Source organism: Eupeodes corollae, chromosome 3 (assembly GCF_945859685.1).
Source record: "Eupeodes corollae chromosome 3, idEupCoro1.1, whole genome shotgun sequence".
Taxonomy (NCBI): domain Eukaryota; kingdom Metazoa; phylum Arthropoda; class Insecta; order Diptera; family Syrphidae; genus Eupeodes; species Eupeodes corollae.
The window spans coordinates 72,161,111-72,187,081 of NC_079149.1; the positions used below are offsets into that span (position 1 = coordinate 72,161,111).

General features: G+C 30.9%; 1 protein-coding gene across 33 annotated transcripts in view; it reads left to right on the top strand.

Annotated features, from left to right (window-relative positions):
- LOC129952611 (protein muscleblind) overlaps positions 1-25,971 on the top strand; it is a 269,585-nt gene that overhangs the window by 116,839 nt on the left and 126,775 nt on the right. For 7 of the 33 annotated variants that reach the window (XM_056065297.1, XM_056065309.1, XM_056065310.1 and 4 more), the window contains exons 1-3: positions 14,100-14,263; positions 15,725-15,948; positions 20,077-21,364. The exons of 1 other annotated variant lie outside the window; for it this stretch is intronic. In XM_056065297.1, coding sequence (XP_055921272.1) covers positions 21,176-21,364 — 189 coding nt within the window. In that variant the 5' untranslated portion in view covers positions 14,100-14,263; positions 15,725-15,948; positions 20,077-21,175. 25 more of the 33 variants (XM_056065298.1, XM_056065302.1, XM_056065301.1 and 22 more) reach the window with 12 other exon arrangements.

A 25,971-nucleotide genomic window follows, 5' to 3' on the forward strand; every position in this document is an offset into this window, starting at 1 on the left:
ATAGTTAGACAATGTGTACCGTTCTGAACATTATGTTATTTAAATTTTGGGGGAGAGTACGATAACTCAGGCGACAAAGTTTAATGACGGATTTGTATAGAACAGTTGAAAAAAGCATTTTTACTGTGGGAGGGGGTTATATCTCCCCCGTTTAGGCGGTAGGGGCAATTTAAAAAAATATTTTCGTTCAATATAAAAAAAAGATTAAATAATATTGGTAATACTTACAACTAAGTTTTATACATTTTTTTAAAGCCAAAACTTTAGTCTATTAGCTTGTTTTAAATCAAGTCAAAACTATGCATAGTTTTCGAAAAAAAAAATTGTATAGTAAGCTGAAAATTTGTTCAAAAAAAAGTTAAAAAAAGGTTTAAAGTGTAATTTTTCAAAAGTTTAACATTATCTACTGTTGTTTTTTTTTCAAATTTAATGCTCTTATATGTTTTTGATCAAAAACTCAAAACTAGATGATTTTATGTCTTCTAGTTCTTGAGAAAATTACCAAAAAAAATATTTTAATTATATTACCCTTTTCTTGCTTAAGTATTTACTCAGTCTTATATTGATAGTTATAGTCGAATATGGATTAAGATATACCTAGGGTAATTTCATTTATCTTAAATTCTGCTTATTTAAATGCAAAAGAAACCTTGCATGCACTAAATCTTGCACCCACGGCACCTTTCACCAATAGACCTGGTTCCCCCTTTTTTGCGAATATAAGCAACAAGAATGCAATGGCCTGTCTGCAGCAAGTGTGAAGTCGAATCAGAGACATGTAAATTGCAAGAGTTGGCCTCTGTAAATAATAGTTCTTTTGTATATGTTTATTTCTTAGCTAATGTTTTTTTAATTCTATGCGTTTGTTAGGCTATATTTGTATTATTGTGCTTATTAACAAATAACACATGCACTTATGCAAGGTTTTTGATATTAAGTTGACCCTTGCTGTAAGCTAGCTACTTTCTAGGATTCTAAGTGAAATTAGGCGTATTTATAAATATATTAGAGAACAAAGCAAGAATATGAGCGTTGCTCAAAACTATTGTATCGCTATTAGTTGACACTATTGATAGCCAAAGCTAAGATACTATTAAAAGTGACAGTTGACTCTGATTTCGGGTTGGTTCCAAAGAGGGTCTCTATTTAAAAATAACTCAGAATTCTGGGAAGAATCGGTAAAGGTAATAAGTGATATTTCCTTTTTGATAGTCAAATGAAATTATCTGCAAGCGTTTCGTCTGTATAACCTAAAATTCTCTTTTCAAAGAACTATTGGATCCTTAATGTACTGTAAAGACCGTTAATTATAAACGACTTAACATAATGGATTGGGTGATATCTTGTCTCATGAAGTTGTTCACAGTAAGAGTAAATGGTCAAATGGACCGATGTATTTATAAAGGCATGTTGGAAAATGGCATGGAGCCTTTTTATTTGGCACACATGTATGTACGTAAGCTATGTTTTCTGTTTGGAATAGCCACCCAAAGTCCACACTTGAAACCTATCTATCGAGGGCAGGCGTGGAGAGAAGGCTTGATACTGAGAACTCAAACAATACTGAGGAACTTCTTTAAGATGACGAACTTTGGTATAAAGAATCATATGTAAAGGTTTTTTGTATTTGGCATAAACTACTTTTCAAAAAAGTATGTCATAGAGGGATGGCAAACTAACTACGATAACCCCATGTCATAAAATACGTTCTCGAAAGCTCTAAAATTAAAATTTCCCCAACAGGCATCCAAGGGCAAAACAAGAAGCAATTAACTAAATTGACTGAGGTAACCCTGCATTATATTAACACCAAGGTATTAATGAACATTGAAATGCAAGTGTCAGGCAGTTCACACACCTTGCCAATCTTCATAAATCGGGTGCAATGAAACCTATCACTTCCTATAGTTGATTTTCTTTTAAGTGATTGTTTCTATTAAAGCTCTTTACTGAAAAATTGTATCCGACAAAGTTAAAGTAGGTACCTATCATGCTACTTACCTAATACTATTTAAGCACTATTTTGCATTCGATCATTCTTTACTACCTACAGGTAGGTAGCATGATTTCTTAAACTTTTTTAACTAACCAGTTTCCATAGAGAGATACCTACACACATTTATGTACCAATATGTATATGTATACAGTACACAGATGTATAAAATAATATTTGTACTTATCAACCTCTTAAAGATCCAAAACAAGTTTTAAATACCAACATCCATACAAAACTGTCAACGAAATTTAAAATCGAAATGAGCAAGGCCTTGAGTTCCAAAAAGTCTCATCTTTGTTTATAGGTAGGCAGTAGGTCTACCTACTTACTTTTTCTGCTATACCTAACCATGCAAGTACATATACTTAGTTCCTAGTTCTTATGCCATGTACTTTCCTTGGTAGGTAGGTCTGTTAGCTATGTACTGTTTATGTACCATTGAATATGCAAAACAACAATAGAGGGCAACTAGGTTGGTTCATCATCTTATTAGCCTACCTAAAAATCTATAGGTATATAAATAAGTATAGATGCATATAAAAATGAGATGTGAAATAAGGTAAACCTATTTTTTTAGGGGAGGCATTGATTGCCTCCATAGTTTACCAATTCATTATATACCAGTATTACCTTTGTATACCTACATACTTACTCTACCTAGTTACATAAAATGATATCGAAAATAACGTCGGCATCGCCGTCGTTGTCGCTGTTCTCAATAACTCAGTTTTTGGATAGGTAATAGCTTGCCGTATGTTTAACACCATGTGCAACTTCAAAATCTAGTTTTGTCTGTCTCTTTCTGTTTCTTTTCTCTACCTCACCTAATCTATCTTCACTCTTGAAGTTTTGCAACTCAAATCAAGTATCACGATTTCCAATCCCATCCAAGGCTCTTTCTTTATTCTTATTCAATCACCCTCCTGGTCCTGCTCGCTGGTCCTAGTTACCCTGTTTTTCGTGTTTTTTCTTGAATAAATTCTTACTAAATTATTGTATGTTTTTGTGCATACGTATGTATATGTATATCATTTTTGTTCTTTATTTATTTGCTGACTCAATATCAATATGGTTTTTTTCTGTTTGTATTGCAACACTAAAGGTATATACAAAATAACCGATAAACGAATAAGTGTTTGTTTTTGAATGGGAATTTAAAGATGGTTAGACTCACTAAAATTCACAACTCGCTCATTTGATCCCATTTAATTTTTTTCTAATTGGGACTTGTAGAGTTAGGAAAAATGAAATTCCAACTTAAACCTGCCTACAAAATGTATACATTGAAATAAAACTATAAAACTAAAATACCTACATAGGTACATGTAGAGAAATTTGTTGCTTTGCGTTACCATTTCCATTCCCAATTTCAAACTCAACTTCTCTTTTTGCATGACATACATAAATAACCACAAACTCTATTCAATAATAATACGATATTCTTTCCAGCCACCCGAGTACATACAAAAAGAATCGTTAGGTTTATAGGTAGGTGCCTAAGTCATAATCATTGTTTTCTTTTTGGGTAGGTGCTTATTTTATATTCGTATTTAATAAAAATCATTGGGCTAATCAAAAAAGATGATGTGTAATATAGCATATTTAAGATTTGGTGTAGATTTCATAATATTACCTCCTGTTTACCCACATAATATATGTTTTTTTCGGAATTGCAGTCTGGTGCATTTCTCTCGGGTATCACAGTTGGGCTCTTCAGCTAGGTGGTGTTATAGGGACCTTTCTAAAACTTTCGCTTTGGACGATAGTTATCGACACTGTTATTTTATTAACAATATTGATGTTCTTCCGTATCTTTTCCATTTGTATTATCAATTGAACTGGTATGTGTAAAGATAATGGTACAGACTAAGACTTTTTTCATTTTAAACGTTAACATTCCTCCAAAAAGTTTGGAGTCTGTTTATAACGATCTCTCCTTGGCATTAGACTATCTTATAAATTTGTCCAGCTCTGACACCAATATCTTACTTTTAGGTGATTTGATTTTACAACACATTGACTGGATTCCATCCGAAGACGAATCATGCCTTGAAGCCTCTCCTTCTTCTTCACAAATGGAACTATCTCTTCTCGATAAAGTCCTTCTTACTGACTTACAGCAAACAAGCTGTATTAAAAACTCAAAAAAACGAATTCTCGATTTAGTCTTTTCTTCTGACGCTATTAGTACTCTTGTTCTAGAATCTAGATCAGGAATTACTAATATTGACAAATATCACCCCCCTTTGGACATTTGTTTTGACTTAAGTAATCACCTTACTAATCACAGTAATTCTTTTGATTGCTTGTATAATTTTGATTTCAGAAGAGCCAATTTCCAGCAGTTGTCTGAAGATTTAACCATTTCTGGAATTGCTGATGCACTAGCATTTTCTAACATTGACGAAGCAATTTCAACTTTTTATAGGATCCTTACTTGTTGTTTTGAAAAAAATGTACCGATAAAGAAATCAAGAAATACAAACATTAGCCATCCTTGGTACACGAAAGAATTGCGTTTACTGCGTAACAAAAGAAATAAGGCATGGAAAACGTATCTCAAAACTCTGTCTCCAGTCAACTTCTCTTTTTATGTTGAACTCTTTAAACAATTTAAATCTCTTTCTAATTATTTATATGCTTGTTAAGTTACTGATATGGGTACCTCTTTGAAAGAGAATCCTAAAAAATTTTGGAATTTTGTAAACTCAAAGAAAAAATCAGATGGCTTTCCAGTTAACTTCACTTAAAAGAACCTTTCGTTAGATAAAACTTTTGATATCTGTAAAGCTTTCGCGACGAATTTCCGTGAGTCATTTGTTAGTAGCCCTCAAGAAGTTGATGAAGTATATTTTCATAATAATCACACTTTTTCGCAAACTAGCTGTAGTCACATACCTGTGCTACAGAGTACGGTCCTTGATCTTTTATCTGCGTTGAATGATGACTGCTCAGCCGGTCCTGATGGTATTCCCCCGATAGTACTAAAAACGTGTGGTAATGCTTTAGTTGAACCCCTTACGTTTTTATTAAAACTTTCTCTAAAAACAGGCAAATTTCCCAGTATATGGAAGAAGTCATTTCTTACACCAATTTTCAAGAAACGTAACAAGTCGGATATAAGCAACTACAGGCACATTGCAAAGCTTTCTTGCATTCCTAAAGTATTTAAACAAGTTGTTTGTGAAAGCGTAGCATATTTTAGTAAAAATATCATTTGCGAACAGCAACATGGTTTTGTGAAAAAAAGATCAACCGTTACTAATCTCCTCACATTCTCAAACATATGTTCAAACGCTTTAGAACAAGGTTATGAAGTTGACTGTGTATACACTGACTTTTCTAAAGCTTTTGACCAACTTAGCCACGGAATTATTTTATTTAAACTTAAGGCTCTTGGTTTTCCACCATTTTTCTTAGCTTGGATTAAGTCATACCTTAAAAACAGATCCTACGAGGTAAAATTTAGAAATTGTCATTCTGAACGTTTTGTTGCTCAATCTGGTGTTCCCCACTAAAGCCATCTTGGCCCTTTTTTGTTCATCCTGTCTATTAACGATGTATCGTCATGTCTACGCTCAAGTGAACTTCTCATTTTTGCTGACGATATGAAGATTTTCAAAATAATAAAGTATAACCATGATCGTATTCTTTTACAAGCCGACATTGATAGTTTCACATTTTGGTGTGGGAAAAATAGCCTTTTACTCAACCCTTTAAAATGCCAGACTATAACTTTCACTAAAAAACTAATCAGTAACGTATTTGACTACTGTATATCACAGCAAAAACTCTGTCGTGTCTCCACATTTAAAGATTTAGGTGTACATTTCTGTTCCAACTTAGAGTTTACACATCACATTAATGTTATTGTTAATAAGGCAAGTTCTATGCTTGGTTTTATAAAACGCTGGGCAAAGGAGTTCAATGATCCCTATGTTACCCTTTCTTTGTATAATTGCCATGTTCGTCCTCATCTTGAATATGCTTCGCAGGTATGGACTCCCTATTACGAAATTCATAGAAAACGTATTGAATCAATTCAACATAATTTCATTCGCTTTGCCCTAAAAGGTCTTCCTTGGGAAGATCCCTATGATCTACCTCCCTATGAATATCGTATTCTACTTCTTCAAATGCAATCTCTCCATCAAAGGCGGGTTAATAATGACTTAGTATTTTTTCATCAACTCATTAATGGTGAAATTAATGCACCTTATTTGCTATCTTGTGTACATTTGAATTACCGAGGCGGAACTCATCACCTGCGCACATTTGATTTTATACATATTGACTTCCACAGAACTAACTATGGCAAAAATGAAGCTTTAAGTCGAATGAGCATTTTACATAACTTAAACTGTTCATCGATAGATTTAAATTTAAATAAGGTGGGATTAAAATCATTGTTTAGAACCAGTGCTCCACTATCGTAATTTTTTGTTCTGTAATAGTTAAATGCTAATTTTGTTTTGTATTTTGTGCGTGTGTTAGGCTATATTTGTATTATTTTTTACTAACAACTAACACATGCACTTATGATGAGCCTCTGATCGTAGTTTGACGCTTGCTATAAGCTTACTACTTTCTGAAATTCTGAAGTGTAAAGTAAATTATGAATTTGAGGAATGTGTCTTATTGACATCAATACATATTGTTTTCTTTTGTTTAATTATCCATGTACATGTTTACTTAACACACTCTAAAGTTATGCTTCGTCGGATTAACCAAGTCCTGCTTTAAACCTACTTATGTATGATCTTTGGTGGCCATTTTGTTTTGGTTACATCTGTAAAAATTTTTGTTTATTAATTAGTCATTTGTGCCCAATCATCATGGCAAGTTACACAATTTAACAACACGTTCAAAATAATAAAACTTTATTATCAAAATGAGTAATCGTTATCGCGAACGTTGCACGCGCGCTTTGCGCCAGTTTAGTAAACAATCGGCCAACCGTACGTTTAAGGAACGAAAGATGGGCCGATAGCATCGCCGCCGCGGTCCGTGAAAGTGTACAACAGTACCCAAGCAATGCACAAGGTCTCGGTCTTTCCAGCACTTTAACCATTTCAACTTGGCGAATTTTGCGTCGGGACTTGAGCCTACACCCGTACAACATCCAACTGACTCAGGAGCTCAAAGTTCATGGCCATTGACACCAACCCACGCGAGGTTCACCATGGTGTTAATGCATCCTTAAAAAGTTACCGTTTAGTGTGGTTGTTGATCGGTGGCGTAATTGGTCCGTATTTTTTTGAAAACGACGTTAATAAGGCTGTATGGCATGTAGCGACGGCTTGTCGAACCAAAGTTCGTCCAAATCAATTCAATTTTGAAAATCAAGTTCGGCGATCATCCCATTTTGAAATCAAACATCGAACGTGCGTTTGCTAAAAATTGAATGTTGAAGTGGGTTATTATAATTGGAGATGGCACAACAGTTTAATATCATTCTAGGAAACTGTAAGGCATGGTGCAGTATAACCCATTTTACCACGTTCGCCAAATGCCGCCATACCAATCGCTACATGTAAACTATTGCTAATTCAAGACTGAAGAGGCTATGAAAAAAGCAAACACCAGGTGGAATAATATCATCACTTGTCAGGTAACACAAAACATCTGGCCTCCTATAGATTTAAAGCTTCCAATTTGCTAGCTATCTCTAAGCAGACCGCATACCTCGATAATCGGTGTCATTATCGGGCACTGTCAAATAACTTATGCAGAAACTGTATTGATGTGGAAGAGGAGGAAACAGTGTTACACCTCCTTTGTATTTACCCAGATTTAGGTCAAAAACGCAAGAACTACGAGGAAGAACCTTAAAGAATTCTTCTATTACGATATAAATGATCTCAATCATATTAACATAATCAGCCTATTACGTTTCGTAAGGGACTCAAACTGGTTTCATTGAGCTTAGAAGAAAGCAATTTAGAATTTGGAAAAACTTTAGTCATGCTTTAAATTATTTTCATACAATTTGTTTTTAAGAAAAAGAGCAAATATTAAGGTTCTTAAAAAGAAACCTTGAATAAGATATCGTCAAATAGAAAATAAGTTTCCTTTAAATCCTGAACCTAGCCTTCAATTACGTCTAAAAAATTCGTAGTTCGTAAAAAATGTTCTAACTCGAGCTTTTAATCAAACATGACATTATGATGGTAGAAAATCGAAGAAAAGCCTTTTTTTAATACGAAAATTCGAAACTTTCTAAATTTTTTCCTTTATTTGGCTTCTTTTAACAAGAAAAACATATTTCGGTAATAATCGACAAGAGTACCCTTCAAAGAACTGTTATTTTTCAAAGTTTTCTTAAGAATGTCATTATATTTTAACTCGATATCTCAGAAAGGGTTAACAACTGCACACAAGATTTAAAATTTGTTAATGTAAAAATCAATTTAAAAAAAACGCTTTATTGATTTTCCAAAAAAAAAATAATCTAGTTTTTTGAGAAATATAATGGCATTTAAATTTTTAAGAAAAACTTATTTTGCAGATACATTTTTAAATCTAAAATTTTAATAAAACTTTTAAACAGACTCTTTGGAAGACAAAATAAAAGTTCTAGCAACCCAGTCGTGAATTTTATTTCTATCAACATTAATTTTCTGTTGAATACAAAATTTTAAGACCTTAAAAAATTAAATAAATCTACTTTTTGAAGTGAGTTCGCTTTCATATCTATTGATATAAAGCTTTGAATCTCTTGAGATTTGAAGTGAAAAGAGATTCTGAAACGTGTACTTTGTGAGTGCAACACAAACAATTTTGTTCCAACATATTTTCTTACCTTAATTTGTTTTGAATGAATTTTTAGAGAAATTATTTATGTATGTATGTAAATGCACCTATTTCATTAAATTTAAAAACCATACATTTTTCTCTCTACAATTTTTAAGCTTTGTTGACTCTTTTAAGATCAAAATCTAGCATCTATGAGTAAGCAGACTGATAGCCATAGCAATAATACACTCCCGAAAACTGAGTCTGAAAAAACTATGTCAAAAAACCCCGAAAATTCTTCATAACCGATCCTCTCTCATTTTCTGTTTTTTTTAGCGTTCTTCGCAATATTAGAAATGGAAACAAGAAAAGTTTATATTATTTTTTAAAAAAAGGTACGTTTCAAAACAAATTCTTACATTTATGCGTGAAATACACCAAAAACCCTCTAAACTATTGTGTTTTACCTCAGTGAGTCGTTTAAATTAAAAAAATTGAACATACCTCTACATAATTTTATAACTAAAGTAGTCACTTCAGCCCTTGAAATGTGTAAATGTAAGGTTAAGATACACATTATGTTATTTTAATTTTGTCAGCCTCCCTAACAGAACATTAAAGAACATTTTTAAGTGTTTAAATACTCATCTATCTATTAAGTGTGTGACCCCCTCCCTCCTTGATTAAAATTTTGGATCCGCCCTTGACTCGAGCTTACCATCAAACATGAAATTACGATGGTAGAAAACTCGAACAAATTGGGTTCCCCGATTCCGTCCGTGTTTCTGTCCTGGCTACTACAGCATAAACCATTGCATTGTGTCGATTAAAATTAAGATTTTCAACCGATTAGCGTTATGGACCGATTTCAATAAACTTCTTTTCTCTATAAGCTCTTGGCGATGATGAAATAATCAAATTCATGATCAATAATGTCATTATTTTTTTTTTTAATTTTAAAATAATATATTTTTTTTTTAACAAACTCGGTATCTAAGAAAGGGGGGAACATTTTTTAACTAAATTTAAGTGTAAAATGTAAAAATATTTTTAAGAGAAAATTTAAAAATTAATATGATTTTCGAAGAAAAAAATAATATAATTAAGGTTTTTTGAGAAATAAAATGAAATTTCTGGTTTGTAAGCTTTGACTGCACTCCACTCCTCACTGTTTCATATCTATTAATGTATTTATTTCTTCAACCAATAATTTATCTTTGAATTTTTTGTTAAAAACTTATTTCAACTCGGCAATAGTATAAGGTAGATGATATACCAATCTTTGTAAATTGTGTAAAAAAAATGGCATATAAATTTTTGAGAAAAACTTATTTTTCTGATACGATTTTAAATCTTAAAATCTATAAAATATTTTTAACAGACCCAGTCGTGGAATATATTTCTTTCAAAATTGATTTTCTTCTCAATACAAAAACTTCAATTAAAGAAACATACTTTTTAAAGTGAATTGGATGCTCTATAACTGAAATTTAAACACGAATTTCAAAACACTTTTATTTAACTAATGGCTAATCGAAAAATACAATGAAAGTTTCGCATTTATTGGTATAAAAGCTTTGAATCTTTTGGGAACTGAAGTGAAAAGAGATTCTGAAACATGTAATTTATGAGTGTTACACAAAATTTTAGAGAGAAATTAAGTACTTTAACGCACCTATTTCCCTAAATTCAAGAACCAGATATTATTTTCTCTACAGTTTTTAAGTTTTGTTGACTCGTTTGTGAATAACGGTACTGCCTCTTGCGAGGATTGAGAAATCATTCAAGATTAATTCTTGTCATGAAAAAGTGCTTTCTCAAATTTTCCGTTCGGCCTAAAATTGTAGGTCCCTTCCATTCCTAAAAACAGTACTCACACACAGGAATGGTTGAGAATTGTAAGTCACTAGGCCCTGGTTCACAACGGACTGTTGCGCCACCCAATTTATTTATTTTTTAAGCAGATTTATAACGATAGTAATAATAGACTTCCGAAAATTGAGTTCGAAAAAACCACATCAACAAAAGCCAGAAAATTCTTAATATCAGATTCTTTCTTATTTTCCAGGTTTTTGAATTTTTGTAGCGCTTTTCACATTATAATAAAAATGGCAATAAACAAAAGAATATGTCAACAAAAAAAGTCCTTTAAACTATTGTGTTTTAACTCTTAAATATGGAATATTTAGAAAACTGTTGGAATCTTGGAATGCTTTTTAATATCTAGGGAGTAGTCCAAATTAAATATTAAGACTATACCTTGATAAACAAAAGTGTTCTAAATTAATTTAATAACTTAAGTTATCACTTTAGCTCTTGAAATGTGTAAATTTACGGCTATGTTATGTATTTAAATTTGTAAGTGGTGAGTAAAACCTCGTCTATGTGAAGTATGCCTGATTAAAAGTCTTGATCCGCCCTTGGTGGCGCAACAATCCGTTGAGAATTACGCTGTAACCGAATTCTGGCGTGACAGCACCAACCATCAGGGTTATTACTTTTTTATAAAGTAAGTCAACAATAATTTATTGTTATTATGGTTTCAAATATTCAAAAATTTTTAAGCATAAGATTAATTTATTTCAGTTAACCTTCAAAAACCCTAAAATGAGCATATAATATACAATGTGTAATATAAGTAGTGATAATAGTAGTACCCGTGGTATAATGCTTAGTGCGTTTAAAAAAAAAAAAAGAAAAAAAAGTGCGTTGGACTGACTGCCAGAGATCTTGGGTTCAATCCCTGTCTGTGCCAACTAAAAGTTTTTTTTTTTACGGGAACTGCCTCTTGCGAGCAATTGACAAATCCTCCAAGAGTAATTATTGTCATGAAAAGTGCTTTCTCAAATAATGCGTTCGGATTCAGCTTAAAACTGTAGGTCCCCTCCATCCCTGAATGACTAAGAGTTGTAAGTCACTAGGTCCAAGTTATCCAAGGACAGTTGCGCCACCCAGTTTATTCATTCAATTTCGATAATCGAAAAATAACCTGTACAGCGTCTTGCTTTCCCACTCTCAACTACTCAATGTTCTTAATGACAAACTCTTCACATACTTATTAAACTTCTTAAAAGCTTAAATTAAATATAGCAACCTTATTATAAATGAAATTTGAATTTTGCCATAACTTATGTAACTTTATCTACGCAAATTTATCTACAGAAATAAACCGTTATTCACTTAATTTTGTACAATTCAACAACCACCCCTCTTGATCGCTTGCGTACAGCCAGTTTTTTTTTTTTTTAATTTCAATCTTTTGGTTTCTTTTTTTAAACAAAAACGAGATACATGCATATGTAGGTATGTATATATGATTTATTTATCAGTTGACTAGGTTAGAAAACATTTTGCAGGTCACAATGATCCTATGTACATGTTCGATAAATCAACTATTATTAGTACATTTACATCAAGAATAGAAATCAAAATGCATGCAAAGACCTCCAACTACCTATGCAATGCACATTATAGAAATCATTTTCGCATATTCGAGTGTACTTTTTTTTTCTAAAGGCCAGACGTATTTAATTAGCTTCATTATCAAATTTTTTTCAGAAGAAAATTTTATAATAAATCAACTCTGTCTTTTAATATCAACACTAAAAAGTATCCGCCTAAAAACTAGCCTTCTCAATATTTTCGTATTTATTATCGCATTTGTCGCAGGTGTTTTCTTCATTCATTTTATTAATTTGCAGATGGAAGATAACTTGTTATCAACTGACAGATTCACCGAAACAAGATACGCAAGCACAACTTCATTCCTTTTGAAAGCCTCATAACTTGTCTCTATTTTATTTTCGATTGTTTTCTTATAATAATACATGTAAGAAAACCTAGCATTGACGTTTTTTCGTCACAAATAAAAATAAGGTGTTTTTGTACATGTTTTTTCTTCAAACATTGTAGGTACTTGTGGAAAATATTTCGTTTGGTTTCTTTTCTCAATTTTAATTTTTCATTTTTTGATACATAATAACGTATTTAGTAGTAAATTAGTTGTATGTTTGTAGGATATGGAAATGAAAACTGCTTTCCAACTCAGGTAGAACATTTTTGTATAATGTTTTAATACGGGTGTACTGCATCTTGCGAGGAATTGACAAATTCTCCAATAGTAATTCTGGGCATGAAAAAGTGCTTTCGCAAATTAGCCGTTCGGATATAAACTGTAGGTCCGCTCTATGCCTACAATCACTCGCACACAGGAATATTTAAGAGTTGTAAGTCACTAGGCCCTGGTTCTCTACGGAATGTTGCGCCACCTAATTTATTTACTTATAAGTTTTAAGACGTAAGTTAGCGAAAAACAATTGTTTTATAAAATGTCCACAATTATAATCCAAAGACGTATAGATGTTTATTTTCAAAGTTTCTAAAGGACAACTTATCGTACCGCTGATATTAGTATGTTTCACATTCTAAAATTGTCTGCCTTACGGGTCACTGCCTTTCTTGTTGCCTTTTTCTTAAGTTTTGAGCGGCAATGTTGATGAATTCGAAAAATGTACAACGGCAACCATGTTGCTCAGAGTGTTTTCCTTATTGCCCTTTGTTAGTGTTGAGTTCCGTAATCCGTACACTATAGTTGGTACTTACTACTTGGTTTGGTGAACGGTTGGGTGGCTGGGCTTTGGTGCATGCGTATTAGCGGATTGAGAAATTCTCACCAGACTCAGAAGTTACAATTAGTCATAGCCATGTCATAATATGCTTTCATCGTTCCTCGCCATTTTTTTAAAACAGCGAACGAACCTTAATCATTTGGTCGTATGACTCACCGACCTTTAACTTTCGTAGTTCTAACTATAAACTTGAACGTAAGACTATAGCATATACAAATTCTTATTATTAGCTCACTACCGAAGCTAAGAACTTATATGTACTCGTAAATGTTAAAGAAGTCACAATTTGCTAACATTTCTTAACTTTTGAAAATTGTGATATGATTGTGGTATCCAAGCCATTATACCATATTGTATGTTTCTGTCTCTTTCTCTTTCTGAATATTGGACTACCACTGAGGACTGAACCTGTTTATGTAGGTATAATAAGATAAGATAAAAAAATAAACATGTTTTTAAATATATGCATTTCTCTCTTAAAAAGTAAAGCTCTCCCTTAAATAAATAATTATTGAGTAAAAATTAAAAACATTCTCTTTCCACTCACACACATTTACAAAAAATCGAAAAATTTGAGTTGAATTGTATAACTGAATAGGTGTAGGGGAAGAAAATTCGTATTCAAACACACAAAACACCAACCAAACCAACAAAACTAAATCCATATCCAACCAACTAAACTAACTACCAACACAAAAGACAAGATACAACATACGGATATGGAATACTGTTACTTTTACTTCACTTTAGTCTGTGACCAGGCGCCGAGCACTGCGCACAGCGTTTCTATATACGTTTATAATTAATGTCTTAGAAAATTATTCGTTTTGCCTCAACTTTTCGCTGTTGTGTTGATTTCTTCGCCGCTTCGCCGAAATAATCCATTTATGTACATATACTTTATGTATGTTATTTGTTTTATATTATAAATAAAATTATTATAATGAAATAGAAATACACCATTCTCGTTCGTATATCGAGAACATGTGTATGTATCTTACGATATATTATGTGAATGTGAAGCAAAGAAACCATTGGAAAAAACAAATACCTTTAAAGTATAAAAAAGTGATACCTACCTATAAAATAAGAAATATATTTTTTGGTAATTTCTTTTTGCCCAATAATACCTTTGAGTGCAATTGTTCTTTTTTTTTTGTTTTTTTTTTTTTTTTTATCTGGTGTGTACTCTGTTGCAGCACTTGAAGGTTTGAAAAGTGTCATGTGTGCATAAGCTGAGTCGTGCCTTCACATACATACCATCTCGGGATTCGAAAGGTGCTAATGTTTAGTAAAAACACCCGAAGAAGTTGAATAAATAATTTAAAAACAGTTTTGTCTGGGCTGTTTCTATCATGAAAAAAAAAAATGATTAGCAAGCTGGTTTTGGTGAATATAGTGCGCGGTCTTCGACTTCGATTGTTAGTGCCTTATTAAATTGATGTTGGTGGAATGGTGGTGGTAGTTTGCCTCCACTATCCCACATGGTGTTTATTTTTTTAATTTTGTAAATCCAATATCACTCGGTTCTCGGTTATTGATATTTTTTCTATAAAATTTTATTTTCGGTATACCTATGTTTGAATATTAGTATATACATATATATATATATATATATGGATGTTTGTATGTTTGTGTGTTTATGTATGTATCTACATAATATCAAGAAACGAAAAATTGTTGCTGATTATTTTCTGTCCGTTCACACACACCCACATAGGAGATTATATTTATTGAAAGTGATTTTTTTGTTGGGCTACAAATAAATTATGAAGAAAAGTGTTTTAGTTCGACTATGTGTTATTTAGTGTAAAATATTAAAATTGGTCCGTACATAATTCCTTATCTTTTCTCTTATAAATTAAAAAAGCAACTGGATGGAAAAAGTTAAAGTTTAAATTTGTACTTGAAGACGACCGGCAAACTCGTCGTGGTGGTGTTTATTTCGTTTTTTTTAAATGACTGTTGGTTTCTTTTAAAGTTCTTCACATTTTATTTGGAGTTTATTTTTTTGTGTTATGAGTTGGTTTGGTAGTATCCTGAAATACGTACCAAAAATATACATATACACATTTCTCAATTCTATAAATAATATGCATATGTACAACGCGCTCTATAAATTTGTATGTATAAAATGTGTGCAATCAGCTTTTCTACCTATTTCATTTTTCTGAAGCAACGATGTAGAAGTTTTGTGTATTTTTAGATTTTTTTTTGGGTGTTTTAAAATACAAATTCCTTTCCAATAGTGTTTCTCCTTACGATACAGCATTTATTCTATCTTGAAAATATTAATATTTACAAATTGTGAAGATCTGTTCCTAAAGAGCTACATATACATACCTATCTTTTTTGTCTTTTACAGTGCATTTAGTTCTTTCCTCTGAAGTTTACAATATTAAAGATGTTATTTGGGTGAAAGAAAATAGAACTTACTTATAATTGTCCTTTGTAAATGAAGAATAATTTTTTTTTGTAATAAAATAAACTAAAAAAACTGAATAAAATTGGATACATATTCAACAAAGAATTGCGTCATTAAACATAAATATAAATTCTATCAAACATCTGGAACAATACACAAAATTGGTAAGTTTTTAAATATGAACATATGTTACCTAATTGTTCACTTTACGATAAACTTACTTCCTATCTATTTTGTAGTTAATTTTGACCGTGCTAATTTTATTTAATAAATAACTTTCAGTAGTAGGTGGGTTGGAATACATACCAACAAACATATGTATATAGACAGAACTTTGAATTTCTTGATGTTTTAATATTAGACCATTATAACATTTATTCTATTTATATGAATGATATCATCCTTTTTGTACTTTTTGATAGCGTGTTTTTAAAATAAAATCATAAAAGTTGATGGACTTCTTAGTTTAAATGAAAGAAATAAAATGTTACATATGTACATGAATGTACTCACAAAAAGCAAAATAAAACTGAGAATCTTTTCTACAAATAGTCCTTCACGATGTGAGTCAGTCGCTCGTGTAAGGTTATGTTATGAGTTATAAATTTAAGGTTAATTTAATGACGTTTAATAAATGCACGATCATGAGGTCACTCTCAATTTAACATTGTTGCCGTAGGCCTATACCCAAATGATTACTTGAAACGAATGTTAATGCATGTAGGTCTTTGAGTTTATAGGGATCGTAATTTGTTTTCAAGTTTCTTTAAGAATATTTTCGGTAAAGCAATGGAAAATCGTAATTTTCGTGAAAAGTTTAGCTACTTTACTGCAATAGGTATGTATTCACCATCAAAAAAAGGAAAACGAAATTAACAGACACTTAAAATTGCTACAAATACGCATTAAAATAAATGATAAAGTTATAAATAAATAACACCTGCGTTTCCTTAAATTGGTACTCACAAAATACCCACATGCTATCATTCTGACCACCAATTGCTACATTTTCACGTGTGTTTCTTTCACAACGAAAAATCTCACAGGCGTTTATCGTTTATAAGTTGAAAACGAAGGCTATTGAGTGATTGCAATAGCAAATTGCATACTTCAAATAAAAGTTATTAAGGATTCTTTTAAATGGTGTGGATTTATTTCTCTGATTGATTTTGTTATACTGTTTTCTTGTTCTATAATAATTGTTAGTTGAAAAAATATAAATAATGACAATCAATCTGGGTTACTTACCATTAGCAAAGCAAGCGTGGAAAAAAGTTAAACGAGTACCTATATCATGACAAAAACATATTTCTTCAGACCAAATTTCTGAAATGTTCCTTATAGAAATAAAATATATTTCTACAATATCATTAAAACATGAATAGAATACCCAATTAATTGGTATTACTCAGATATAACTTTACATAGTCTAATAAAAATAACCAAACAAAAGTAGGTAAGTGAAAAAATAAGAATATTATGAAAAATAGAAATAAATATGTACATATGTACATAAATACATACATATGTACCCACTTGCTCTAAAATTCTCATTATTGGACGAACTGTGAAAAGTTTTCCAATAGCATCCAATTAATAATTATCTGTTTACAAGGTTAAAAGATTTAAAAAAACATGTATTTATTTCTTTCTTTCGATGTTCGTAGATTTCTGAATATTTCAAAATCCTGTAAGCTTTTGTTGTTGTCCTAATCAAAAACTTTCTGCCAATTAAAAATTGGATGATATAGAAAAACGAGTAGGTACAAACGATTGGCAAAAAGTAAGCCAATTTTTTAATAGAAAATTTGCTGACGTTATATTTGCCTGTTGCTAATTTTCTTGCACTTCTTACAGATACAATTGGCTCAAATGCGAAAAATTGCCAATATAAGGTCTTCCAATCGTGTATACTTAGGCTTACCTACTAATGAAAAAGATTTTAGTAATTGTAGTAGTATTAAAGCTTTTTAGAATTTTACATTACACTAACTTTGTGAATTGTTGTGCAATATGTATGAAAAATGTAATGATTTCAAGAAATAAAAGTTAAGGTACCAAATATTAGGTTTTTAAAATAGGAAACGTAATATGTATTAAGTACCTATATATATTCTAATTACGCTTGTATTGTTTTGAATAAGGCATAGTTATGGTGGAGCATTAGGTTTAATATGCTTAAACCCCAATTCTGTAGAAGCAAATATCGCTTCATTTTACCTACAAGCATAAACGTCCAAAAATAGAATATAAATTCAGGTAATGAACAACATATTATGTACATGATGTTTTGAGGCATTATGTTTACTTATAGTATTTGATGTGATGAAAAATTATTTCGGAAATTGGAAATAGAGAAACTATAAAAAAATGTTGATACATTTTTAATTAAAATCTTTCTAAAAAATAACACAACTACTTTGAAAAGAAAATAATTGTATTAGGTACTCTCTGTCGAATTTTAACTCATATATTGATAGAGTGTGTAATGGGTACATGTTTTTAAACGAGCGTTTAAATTTTAAATATAAAACTATAACCGTCCTCGTGTGCAATACATACAAGTTCAATAATTTTGTGACAAATTGTATGTACCTAACCTTTACATATTATTTTTTATTGCAATAAAAGAATCGATACTTTAAATATAATGAATTTTCGGTGTATTTGCCTGTTGTTACGTAGTCTCAGCCTTTGGTATACTTTCTTATGTTGTAAAGGTTGTCAAATCTGCATTGATACAAAAATTACTATCATAGGCAATCATTAAGATTGTTGCTATAGTTAATTTATAATATAACAACATTTACATTTACTTCCGAAAGAAACATAGACAACTTGACTGACCATTTGTTTTTGGTCTTTGTATATTTCCCACATGATTTGTCCTTTCCAAGAAATAAAAGCAAAATTCATGCTTGCTTAACATCTGAGATGATTTTTTTGTATTAATTTTCCTAGAAATATGTTGTACAGTTTTTACTTTTGGAAATGCATATTTTAATGGCTGTAATGATGTGGATAGATAATTGTATACCTTATAGCCATGCTGTGCACTGGCGATCATTAAAAGAAAGCTTTTTTCTTAAACATTTTCAAACAAACTGAAATAGATTTAAATGAAATCCTGGTTGATGGTACTAGTTTTTTTGTGTTATTAAATGTTAGGTAAGTTTATTCGCTTATTTTTAAACCAAAAGTGAAATTCGCTTTGCTAGTTGATTATTTGATATACCTTTTGCTTATTGTGTTGTGCAGCTTGGCAAGATAATATAGTACATACAATATTCTAATCGAACAAATTTTTCCACTTATTAGCTATGCATTTCAAAAAATTAACGAGAACATCAAAAACATAACAATTAAAAGTAAAATAAATTTGAAAAATAAACAGGCATAAATAGGAACAAGCAAATAGTTAAACATTATTATCTTATTAGTTAAGTAGTACCTAGTTATAAATTTAAAATAATTCAAACTTAGCGTCTACGGCTTTAAAATATATGAGAAAATCTAGATTAAATTATTACTCCTTTTCAACAGCTTTCATTTGGTTCTATTGTGTTCCTTACATTAAAGGTTTTTTTCGTTTAAAAATTATTAAACTTAACTATTTTAATGTTAATATGCTCAAGCAATGCTTTATTAGGTTAGAATAAGAGTCAAATATGAGAATATTGTAGTGAGAAAAAATACATATCAGAATATTTGTAAAGCATGATGCGGTTTAAGTAAGATTAATAAGTACCTACCAATTAGTATATTTAATGAAACTCTGCTTGTTTCCCAATCTGCATTAAAAGATATGAAGTCACAATTTAAAAATATCAAATTTAAAAGCTTAGTAATTATCGATAAGATAAAAGTGATAGCGTTTCTCAAAAATAAACAAACTAATATAGTAGTTTCTCACTAAAAATGTTATTCATAGATTTAAAAATTAAAGCGCTATATATTATCTCAAAACATGTGATTATGGAAAGATCGCTTATTTTTATTCTTTGGCATTTGCAATAAGCTATTCATTTTTAGGAGTGGCAAATAGTTAATCATGGGTTCAACTTAAAATACTTATAAAGGTTATATAACTGTTATTGTAACGTCCGTTAATCATCTCCTTTGTCCTTTACTTACATTTCGCCCTGTAAGCTTTATATGTCTCACATATTTTTTTTTAACATTTTTGTTAATTATACCAATAATTTTGTTAAGTCAAATAACAGCTTAGTAATTAAAAAAAAAAACATGCGATATAGTAGCTAAAAATGTGTATTTTTTTTGTTTCATTTCAGATTAATTGTGTAAATTCTCAACGCTTTGTCTTTCATCCCTCCCTATAAAAATAGTATACAAAATTTACTCTTGAAATAAATTATTTAAAAAGAGCTTAAACTATATATCCCAGCTTTGCCATTATTAGCCATATTCATAAGAAAAATAAATAAAATAAAAACATTTTTGTTCACTGTATCAGCCAAAACTCCTGTCGCCTAAGCCAGTAGAACTTTCTTAAAACAAAGTTGTATGCAAAAGTGAACTAAAGTGACTATCGCTTAACAAGAAAACTACAAAAGGAATTAAAGCCGCCGGGTATTCTTGTAATTGCTAAGTTCAGCTTTGCTTTTACAATTGTGTTTCTGCGCAACTCCCTAAATAGATTATGTGATTTTAAACAACAGAAGTAAAATAAAAACAAATATAATATTTCAATTTTATGATTGCCATCTGATAATCCTCACAAACAGATGAATCTTATTAAAAAAACTGACGTATCTGATTAAATAACAAAAAAAAATTATTTAAATAAAATACATAAATCAACGAATTGTTATTAAAATATTTACACACAAACATTTTATTTATTTTGTTAACTACGGGAAACGTTTCTAGTCCTTTATTTTGCCATACAGTTATAAGTTTCTCACTTAAATCACAATTATTTGTTTTTGTGTAGAAGTAAAACTTTAAAAATCATACTTTACACTAAAACAGCAGTATACTGACAAATTAACAAAAACGAATATATTTGCCTGAAGGAAATTGCGTTAAAAAAGGGATTGAGTTAAGATCTAAAAACAAAGGATTTTAATTGAATAAACACTAACAAAGGAATTATATAGTACATCGTCTTTTTACATCGATAACAAATTTTGTGATATATTTAAAATAAAACAAGGAAACCTAAAAGAATATATTTGAAGGACTATTATAAAAAAATAAAACAAATCAGTAACTTCATTTTGTTTTTCTGAGTGGAATTTAAGTTTTTGTATTGTATAAAATTTTAAATGAAAAGTGATTAAGTGATTCGCCGCGCATCTGAAAATAACAATATAATCAATCTTAAGACATCTACACCCAGAAAAAACTTCAACGAAAAAAGTTGACAAAATGGCTGCAATGGTTAACATGAACAGTCTTCTGAATGGCAAAGATTCGCGATGGCTACAATTGGAGGTGTGCAGAGAATTCCAAAGAAATAAATGCTCTAGACAAGATACGGAATGCAAATTTGCGCACCCACCAGCTAATGTTGAAGTACAGAATGGAAAAGTAACTGCATGCTACGACAGTATTAAGGTTAGTATTAAATAATCGTCTTAAAACATAACATATATAAGAAATTATAATATATGCTAAAATCATTTACTTACTACTATATGTTATTTCTAAAAGGGCATATTTAAAATGCTTAAAATATTTAACGCTACTAAAAATGTATTGCTGGTATACATTTGCATAGAAGCTTGAAGAATAAATTAAATGCAATATTCATGTATCATAACACATTTTAATAAATAAAAATGCACAAGTGATTTTATAAGATAATTCATTTGCATTAACATAGAAAAAGCTTTGCTCATGTTGCTATCTAAAAGTCTTGGATATAATATCTGCATTCAATTTGTACTCATGCATATCGCCTCCTTTCCGCCACTTTATCGTAATCGACGTTTTTTATAAAAAGTAGAATAATTGTGAAATAAAATTTGTAAATGGACTTCATATATGCATTGTTTTGGGTGAAACGATAATTTTACATATGGGGCTCGGTATGTTTTCAAAAAATTGTGTGTATCCTTTGGCGATAATGAAAACCTAATTTGTCGATTCCCTACCGATTTTTGGAAGAAAGTATTCCCCAAAAATACATAAGGCTTGGATCTTAGGGCTTACATGTATAGTTCAAGCAACACTAGAACCCAAGCCGGTATTTATCAGCAAAATCATCTTTAGTGATGAGCAGCATTCTCACCTCGGTGTCTACGTTATTAAGCAAAATGATCGCATTTGGGTTAGAATTCGGAACTATTGTTGTCAAAGTAATACATTTTGGTGCTATTTTTGAATAAATAAGAGAGGCTAGGTGCAAATGTTTTTGTGACCCATGACTAATAGTTAATAAGGAAGGCTTTACGTGGCACACAAACACTGTTGAAAGAAAAGTTTTCTTACCGTGTACACCAATGTGAAACGAAGGACCTTTTAATAATTTAATTTACGCCGGATTATTATGTACATCATGACATCACATCATGATCATACCTCTTATGGAATTATCACATATTCGATATTGCAAAAAATGCTGCTAGGTGCTTAGGATTTCTCCGACGGTGCAAGAAATTTGTCACCTCTTCTGATCTGGCTGTAATTTATAAAGCCTTCACTCGTCCAAAACTTGAATATAACTCGCATATTTGGGCAGGTGCCCCTAAAACAAGTTTAAGTATCTTGGACAGGATCCAAAAAAAAACTTTGAAATGATAGGCGTTAGAACTATAACCGAAACAATTGCGTCACTTGAACACAGCCGCAATGTTTCATGCCTTTCGTTGTTCTACCGATATTTTTATAAACAGTGTTCTATCTAATTAGCCAGTTGCATTCCTCCCCTAAAACAATTCAGCCGTAATACTCGTATTTCTAGGAATGCACATCAGTTTAACCTTGAGCTCAATTTCAGACGTACTGTCAAGTATAGAGATTCTTTTTTTAACCGCACATCGAGAATATGGAATGCTTTACCCAGCTCTGTTTTTCCCTATCATTTTGATATTCAAAACTTTAAGACCAATGTGCATCGGTATCTCCTCTTTAATCCTTCCCTATTTTCCAAACGCTCACACTGATTTAAACTTTAAACATGTTAAGGGTATTAATAACCCCTTGAGTGCCCGTTTATTATAAAAAAAAATCCTCCGTACAACAACCCGTGAAAAAAATAAATACATTTTAATTGAATGTTCATTTTTCTACGGAGCTTTGGACCAGAGTGTATACCGTTAAGTTTGGTACCGAATGAAAAGTAACGTTAAATTTGCAATATGAGTGCAAAATTCGCTGAGATATTTGAACGTTAAGTTAGAAGTAATCAAAAGAGCATCAAATATAAACTGAATAAATATTCTGAGATATTAATATTTTAGTTCCTTAAAAAGGTCGGTTCTTTTGCTGGCTTTTGTTGGCAAAAATCTTTAAAAATCAGTTATGAAATTTACTTATTTTTGGCATCAATATAGTTGAAGCTTATTGTCCAGCTTGGTGGGATATGGGTCCTTACTTAAAAATAAATAAATAAGGTTGCACAAAGTAGAGAACTAAGCCTATTACTTATAACTCTCAACCTTTCCTGTTTGCAAGTCACGTAAGTAATGAATGAGATCCACACTAGAGTTTTCATGCGAACTTAGAACGGCAGATTTGAAAAAAAAAAACACTTTTCATGCCAAGAATTACTCTTGAATGATTTGTCCCACTCTAAATTATGAGTCATAAGAATTGACTTCGTTTTCCTTTTTAAGAATTAAGATGTACAACACATTAACATTATTCCTTGTCATCATTCCTGTATTCTAGTCCAGGAAAATTCTATTTAAAAATAGCATTGACAAATAATAACTTTGATGGAGATGCAGTTTTATAACAATGACACTCCCAGAAAATTACTCTTAATTTGGAGTGGAGCAAACAAAGTTACGAGTGATTAAAAGGATTGAAAAATATAAGATTTATTTAAATAAAGCAGTAGGTGATGAATGATGCTTAATACTTTAATTGTTTTATAAATTTCTTTTTTAAGCCTAGTACGCTGCTGATGCGAAACGAAATTTCCCATACAAAAATGACATGACGAAATCATAAACGAAAAATTTCGCTGTGCTTTTCGTTTTTCAGTACGCTGCTGAACAACGAAATGTGTCATTTTAGTGGATAGCTGTACTAGATTTTTTAGTACAATTCTCCACTCTTTTCGTTCTCAATTTAATTGCCCGGTATATTAATTGCTTGCGAAATTTTGACGTTTAATTTATTTATTGGAAAAAATTGTTTACAAATCAAAATTGAAAATTGTTTACTCGTGACTTTCGGTGTTTTTGTTTTTTGTTTTCCACAGCTGACAGAACTCTACACAAATATTTTTCCGTTGTGGTTTTCGTTTTAATTTCGCTCTACACTTGGAGACCACCGAAAAATTTCGTTTCGCATCAGCAGCCTACTAGGCTTTACTCAAAAACTAATTTCAGGACTTTGAGTTCAGAATGTTGTTACAAAACAAAAATTTTGAGTTTTAACACAGCAAGTTTATTTTAGGTTTATTATTTGATAACAAGTCTGTTAATCTTTGTTGAGATTTTATTTATTTTGTTGCTCCTTTTACCTTCGTCAGGTGTATCTTTCTTTATTTTAGTACATAACACTATTTATTTTTACAAGCATACAGTTTTTAAACTCGACGAAAATTTGAGAAAGGAGACATAATGCACTTACCTATGTATATTTTTAAAAAGCCTGAAAGTGGTGCTTCATTCTACTCTTCTTCTTTATAGACAGACTCTATACCACCTTACCTACCTTTATATTTGTGTTTTGTTTACTAAACAAATTAAAAACAATCATGTTACAACGAAGGAAGTAATTTACCTCTTCTTTTCACATCACAAACAAAAGGACTTTCAACAATAAACATCATCCATCTCTTTTTATGTCCTCTCGGAGTGTAACTATCCCATTATCATATTATGTTGCACTCATACCTTCCTTTAATTCTTGTTAGAAAATGTGTACATCGCGAGGACGTGAGTGTGTGTACTTTTCTTAATGACACATAATTTATATGTTATCATTCTGCTTCTCTGTATAATTAAGATAATTTTTCATTTGTGTTTGTATAAACATTATATAATCTAAATACGTTGAAATTCTAAAGTCGCTAAGAAGAACAATCACAACATTAATATATAAATGAAAGCGTTTACATCAATTCCACAAAGAAAATCGATCTGTTATAGGGTTTTAAATTGTGTGAGTGTCTTTTTATGACTTAGCGGATTAGTTTAGCATACGAAAAAATTTTGTAATATTAAAAAAATAATTAACGTACTTGCAAAATAGTATCCTGTTTCTTTATAGTTTATGTTTTTTTTTTATTAAAGAAATATCAGCTCCGATATCAAACGTTTTTTTTATTAAAATTGTTTTTCGCACGATATTTCGTACTATAGATTATAGCTTTTTGCAAAAGTGAAATTAGGCCAAATTTTTTTAAGAAATAAGACAGACTTTTTTTTATCTAAAGCAAAGGACCCAGCGTTACGTGAGCGTAAACAGTCAGGTAGATATGTATTTATGTATGCGATGAAAAAAATCGCGCCGAACCTAACACCTACTGCAAGTCCCTTAATTTTCCAAGCAGTGTTTTCTGGGGGACAGCAAGCTCCCAATAGACAGCTCAGTTTTCATACTTACCTAATACCGGGTGCACACCAAACTGTTTAAATTGAAATAAAACCAATTTATATTTACTTCAACTTGTTTTACATGCCGTTAGGTAAAAATGTCTTAAGTCAAAAATTGCATTTTTTTACTAGTTAACACTCATTTTTGTCTATTTTGTTTAATATTAACAACTTGAGTTTAAAACAACTGCTAAAAGTATCGTATTAATTTAGTTTTTGGACAGAAAACAGAAGTATTTGTTTTAATATTAACGTCTTAAGTTCATTGAGTCTTTGTTACTAGTTTCTGACTTAAATAAGACCTTTTTGCATAACGTCAAATAATTGATCCCTTAAAACTATGCTTATAAGGCCAATTTTTTAAAAGCTGAATTATTTTCCCTGTCTCCTTAGCACATTTACATTGATTACAAATTTGTATAGTTTATGTAACCCTAAACTGCTAATTCA